The sequence below is a fragment of the Ranitomeya imitator genome, chromosome 1 (assembly GCF_032444005.1).
Source record: "Ranitomeya imitator isolate aRanImi1 chromosome 1, aRanImi1.pri, whole genome shotgun sequence".
Classification (NCBI taxonomy): Eukaryota; Metazoa; Chordata; class Amphibia; order Anura; family Dendrobatidae; genus Ranitomeya; species Ranitomeya imitator.
Window position 1 is genome coordinate 338,719,927 of NC_091282.1, and position 6,739 is coordinate 338,726,665.

At 35.7% G+C, this 6,739-nt stretch overlaps 1 protein-coding gene across 2 annotated transcripts; it reads left to right on the forward strand.

Moving 5' to 3' along the window:
* The first annotated feature begins 282 nt into the window (after positions 1 to 282).
* Positions 283 to 5,999, forward strand: TMEM119 (transmembrane protein 119). Of its 2 annotated transcripts, none has more exons than XM_069759664.1 (2): positions 283 to 540; positions 1,795 to 5,999. In XM_069759664.1, exon 2 carries the CDS (start codon positions 1,810 to 1,812, stop codon positions 2,698 to 2,700), a length of 891 nt encoding a protein of 296 aa, XP_069615765.1. In that variant the 5' UTR covers positions 283 to 540; positions 1,795 to 1,809; the 3' UTR covers positions 2,701 to 5,999. The 2 variants fall into 2 exon arrangements, with proteins under 2 accessions (XP_069615765.1, XP_069615771.1); XM_069759670.1 differs by having other exon boundaries at positions 284 to 366.
* Positions 6,000 to 6,739: the final 740 nt, after the last annotated feature.

The following is a 6,739-nucleotide window of genomic DNA, read 5'->3' on the forward strand; positions in this document are numbered from 1 at the left end:
ATATTAACCACTAGATGTGACAGTACATGATACTTAAAAGTTAATTTAAAGAATGGTTTGCAGAGACAATTAGTTCATCTAAAGGAACCGTAACCCAAGTAAGAAAATATTCTTGCTACAAACTAGCGACAGAGTAAATGAGTTCGATTTCCCCCCTTCATAGCAAGGGGGTTAAACGTCTCCGCCTCTGGATCCAGAAGGATGCACAGAAAAGGCAGGAGGGATTTTATTTTTTAAGGGCTGAGCCTATACCTCCCCCCCCCCCTTTTTCTTTCCCTTAATGAAAACAGTCTGCATTAGAAGAAGTTGGGAGACTGGCTATCATAGCAGCAGAGCCTGCAGGAAATTACCAGACTGGCACATACAGTAAGTTATCAAGCCTCCTCTCCTCTGACTTCAAGACTAACAAATCACTCGGCCATAGGGGAAGGGATATGTCTGTATATATTTAACAGCGTCCTTCTTAAGTTCACGTCCTAAGACACAGCTGGCGTGTGGCTCGCAGGCAATTTTTTTAAAGCTGGAATTCATAAACCTTTGGTAAGTGAATTTGCTTTTCTGAGCACTTTATGTACCCATTACGTGCTATATTTCTTGAAAATCTCTAAAACTATGTTTATAGTACCTACACCAGCGAAACATTCTAAGGATTGTATGATGTGTTATATGAAGGGTTTTCTTACTATTTTTGTGTTTATTGTCTGTTGTTCATATTACCCTTATTAAGTCATGATTATGGCTCTATTATTCTCAAACGAATCCTTATGATTTCTGAATTCCATCAAGAATCAGTGTTTTTGATGGTAAGACTAGGCAATTATTGCCTTTAAACACAATGGAAAAGTAGTCAAAACGGTAAAGAAAAGGGGAATATGAACAAAGTCTTGGTTTTCTTGACTATCACTAATATTAATTTTTTGGGAACAATTGGGATTGTAGGTTTTAAATCACAAATGAAAATGTTGTGGATCAGTCTAGCTATTTCTATTCATAGTCTCTAGGTATGAGATAAATGGATGCCAAAAATTTGCATCGTATGCATCAATATTAGGATGACTTTAATCAACTTTTGCTTTTTTTTTTAACCTTACTAGTAATTGCATTATAACAAAGTTTCCTAAACACATATACTTAAGTTTTTAGCTTAGGGGAATAGGAGAATTTACATTGTGAATGATCAATCATTCCTCTAAAAAAGCCCATCATAAGTTGCTGATTCCAAGCTCAGAGAATGGAACACAAAATCTGTCTATATTCAACTTGGCTTCTAAATCCAAAGGCTACAATAAAATGCTAGATGCACCTCCCATCTACTGCGGCTTCCTCCAGATGTGGAATATTTTCTCCTTCCTAACCTGTGAGCCTGGGATCTGGAGTCTCTTGGGAGAGTACATTACAACAAAAGGGCAGACGGAGCCCAGATGTGGTAGGCACAGAGGGGGGCAGGGCTACAAGTTGTGAACTTGTTCCGCTAGTCAAATGTGTTTGAGTTGGAAAATTTTCTTCAGTGGATTTGTAAGCTTATTTGACAGGCACTATATATATTGAATTTATGGTCTGTAACTGTACTGTTCTGTTATCCAGCCCATCTACCTTTCAATACAGGAATAGACTTTTAAAATGAATATACAAATCAAAGAATCAACAATTAAATTCTAACAATAGAATTTTAGAGTAATATTCATTTTTTCCATGTATTTTATTTGAAATGTTTGATACTCAAGTTTTATGTACGGAAACTATTTATCGTTATCACTTTAATTGGTTAATAGTCAATGATCTTCTTCTTTACAGAGACTGAATCATCGAATGACCATGGGATACTTTATGACCCTATGTATTGTCCTTGCTGTTACTTGTCCCATTACTTTGGCTCGATATACAACTGAGTCTGAATACGGAAGTGGAGAAGGGGAAGGCACAACTTTAGTTCCTCCTACTGAGAACCTTGACCTGGTTGCACTTACAACAGAAAATTCTGTAAAAAATGAGAATGGCACAACCACCAATTTCATGGATAATGTAACTCAATTTTTAAAAGATTATATGCTGCTCATTATAGTGGTGGGTTCTTTGGTCATCTTGCTGATATTTATAGTGTGTGCGGCAGTGATTATGAGTCATAGACATAAAGCATCTGCCTATTACCCTTCTTCATTCTCCCACAAAGAGTATGTGAACCACGATGACAAAAATGGAGGTGTAAGATCCTTCAATGAGATTCCTGAAAAAGCACAAGCTTCCAAAACTGAAGAAGTTGTAGATTCAACCAAACAGCTACAAGCTGATATCATTAATGCTGCACAAAACCTTAAATCTCCAACCAAAGGTGCCAGCTTCAAGGAAAATCTAACAGTCCCAGATGAACCAAAAGAAACCATTGAGACACCTAAAGAAGAGAACACAGAAGAGAACACAGAAGTGGTCACCAGTAACAAATGTGAAGAAAGTGTCAAAACCCAAGATGAATGTCCATCTGATAAATCGGAGGAGACTCCAACAAAGCCTCCTGAGGAAACTAAGCCAGAGAGTGAAACTCCTAAGCCCCCAGCTGAAGAAAATGTTTCAACAAGTGCAACAAAAGAAGGTACTGGCACCGTTGAAGAAGCAAATCCTTTGCCCGCTGACTGTGGTAAGGAAAACACAAGTCCATGTGAAAGTAAAGAATCCGAGCCAATCCCACAACAATGTGGGGTTTAGAAGAAATATTCTTAGAAAAAAAACATTAAAATTAAACTTAACTTGAGGAAAGGAAATTCTGGTACTATGCAGATGGTTCCCTATGTAACCAAGAATGCAGTTATTATATCTAGACGAAATGAAAACCGTAGCACTTAACTGCCATGAATGATTTTTTTACTCATTCTTGTATGTTCAAGAAAAAGAAAAATGGCTTTAAATCTCAAGGACATTATTTTTTTATGAGAAATTGAGAGTTAAACTGGTTGCATTATCGGAGTTTAATTTCAGCTCACGATATTTCTTTAATGATTAAAAAAGATTTGTATATACATTATTAGCCTTTCCTGTGCCTTCACATCTGCATCAGAACCTTTTGTATAGTTGCAGAGATCTGACCTTGACATATTCCATCCTCTCATCTGGTTCTATTACTAAGCTTAAGTGCTTAAATTAGTTATCAGTGCCAGCACCAGGGTTATGTCAATGGACTTGGACTTGGGAAGAATGTGGATGTTTGATCACACATGTCTGTTAACCCAAGAGCATCGTATACAATACAATTCAGGACTTTTACCATGCAATACAACCTGTATAATTATGATATGATGGTGAGAAAAGATACAGCATTGTATCATAAAAGTGAAGCTGTTTTCATGTCCTTACTTTCATTGCAAATCCAAATGACAACTGTTTTAGGTTTCATTTTTGAGTAAAACAGAATAGATCCAGTCTTGAATGGCTAGCAATGCATGGGACAAGAAAGAATCAAGATTTATTTTCAACCAGCCACTCATCCTAAATGTTTGTGTCTAAGAGGAATAGGCAAAGAAGAAAAATGGTTTAGGTGAAGTGGAATCTAACTGTCCATTAATATTATGTAAATGTACCCTTAATCCATTAAAGCAATGGATTCTGAAACAATAGATATGAAAGTAGAGAACCGTATTCACAATAGAAATCAAAATGTTTCAAAGTGATCTGGATTTTGTTGTTTTATAGATAGAATTAGTTATCTGGATGTCATAAGTATAGTTTCGACCTGTAGATGTAGTTAAACTCAAACATCAGATATATATATATATATGTGTGTAGACAGTGTATATATATATATATCCAAATTGTGATCCAATAATAATTTGTGCTCAAACTAACTAACCATTCCGTCCGTGTCACCTATAGCTGTCAACAGCGGTAACACAGAAAAGCACAACAATCTTATTTAGCCCAATAAAATCATTTTTATTAAACAAAAAGAAACAATATACATCAAAAAAACAAAAAACAAAAACCAGGTATCTCAAATGTGAAGGACCAAAAGACTACTCCAATCATCACACGCCCCCTGAAGAAGTGTGGACGAAACGCGCGTCGGGGTAGAGGGACCTGACACTCCATCATACACATAGCAGTAAGTACTTTGTTCGGTCACTGCCGCTGTGCTACCTTATTAGGCATAACTGATCAAAAATAGGAATACTATACCTGCTCCATTTAAAGCTAGGACCGCGGCAGCAGTTAATTATATGCTATATTTAGCGGACAAGGGCGGGGAATACCCGATAAGCTTTGTGGCCTCTTGTGGATACCACATGATATCTGAAACAGCTTCTGTTTTCCCATAGTCCAGCATAAGGTTACTTTAACGTATTTATATATATATGCTCTGTGCTTTATGATTGGAGTAGTCTTTTGGTCCCTCACATTTGAGATACCTGGTTTTTGTTTTTTGTTTTTTTGATGTATATTGTTTCTTTTTGTTTAATAAAAATGATTTTATTGGGCTAAATTAGATTGTTGTGCTTTTCTGTGTTACCGCTGTTGACAGCTATAGGTGACACAGACGGAATGGTTAGTGTATATATATATATATATATATGTACATATATATATATATATATATATATATATATATATATATATATATATATATATATATATATACACACACATATACTTTTTTTAACAGGTGATCATGTTTTTCTATTAGAAAAAAAACCCATTTTTTTTATCGTATGTCATTTAATTCCTGATGTCAGTCACACAAAAAGTAGTATGGTGGAATGCTTACATGATGATTTACTGGTGCTATACAAGTATAGATATATAGGTATGTGTATATATATCTAGATAGATACAGATATCTATATACCTATCTTTGCATATATATACCGTACATATGTGAGAGATATATATGTATACATGTATTTGTATATTTTTTGCATACAAGGGGCTTGTAGTCTGAGGATGCAATTAAAAAAAATCTTTTTTATACAGCTCCTTCACAGACCTATATGTTTCCATGGTAACAAACATGCAATCTCTTTACACATTGATCCTCAGGCAATACTCCCTTTTCTCTGGGGGTGCATATAGGCAGAATACAAATTGCTGAAGAGAGCAGCCTCTATTTTTATGCCACAATGAGATTGCTTATGTTAGTAAAGGGAATCGCTTTAATAAAAGTATATATAGTCAAAGCCAATATATATAGTCAAAGCCAAGTGTCATATCAGATTTCCTAGATTAACTGCAGAAGTGTGCTAAAAGGTGCAATTTCACAAGACCTTATAGGACCAAACATTTATTATACAGTTCTAAGATTTTATTCTGGGTCTTCTTTACCCTTACAGGAGCATGGGTCCATTTACACGGACTGACCGGCGGCACTAAAGGACCACCGACGGTAATCCTTTACCGATCAGTCTCTTTTGATATCCTGTTTACACATGAAGACAAAAGTAAGCGATGGGCACTGAGCGATCTGTAACAGATTGCTCAGTGCATAGGCTGGCATGGTTCTCAGCAGCGCAAGTCCTTTTTATCCAAGACAATGGACCTCAGAAAATTATGTTCTTTTGCACTGTGCAAAAGATCATTACACCTTATGAACAACTGTTTTGCTCATTCATCAGGTGGTTGGCAGCCTGTTTACACTGAAAGATTAATCATAGAACAGGCGTTTTTAAGTTTATCTTTCAGTGTAAAGGTTCAAGAACAGAGCCATACACTACTTACTTTACCTGTCCAGTTTATTGCCGGTTACCATGGAGATGTATACGTCAGCACAATATCTGTAATCAAAATCATATAAAATTAATAAAAGCCTGTAATAAATGAATACCCCCCCACCCCATTTCTTATTTTATAACCTTTCAGAGAATAGAACATTTTGATTGTAAAGGTGGATATACCTTAATTTATGATGATGTGTAATTCTTACATACATATACCTGTAAACAATATGTTATATGAGTTTGAGTTAACAAGTTTAATAAAATATTAGAACTCATCCACTTCTGGTGAATGAGATTATTTTACATTAGTACTTTCTGTGAAATAATTCAACACGAATAGAAAAAATATAGCTCTCAAAATATGGAGATGCAAAACTATTTTTTGCAACAACAAAAAAGTGTGTTTTAGATTGTGATACTATCCAAAACCTAAAACAAATTATATACTGTATATATAGCTGATATCTCTATAATCACACTGACCCGGAGAATAAAGCTGCCTTGTCACTTATACCGAGGACAAAAAGACTAACTGGCACTTCCAAGCTAATGTGAACAGGTGCCAACTTGGAGCAGCTACCTCCATACACAACAAACAAAAAAAGTTGCACTCTGTAGGGCTGAAGCACATTAATGTGAAATATATGAAATATGAACAGCAATATGGCTTCTGGCTACTAGAAAAAAATGAGATGCTTCGCACATAATTTGGTCAAATCATGCATGCCCAGCAACCAACGACAAGGTGGTGTGAAAACTGATGGGTCCCAACATATTGTTAGTTGATGGGCATGTATGAATTGGCCAAATTATGTGCTAAGCGTCTAATTTTTTCCTAGTGTCCAGAAGCAGTATTGCTATTTATATTTCATATATTTCACATTGACATGCTTTAGCACTACAGAGTGCAACTTTTTTTGTTTGTTGTATATGGAGGTAGCTGCTCCTAGTTGGCACCTGTTCACATTAGCTTGGAAGTGCCAGTCAGTCTTTTTGTCATTGTTTATCAGCTTTCTGACCGAGCACTCTGCCCTTCAGCATAT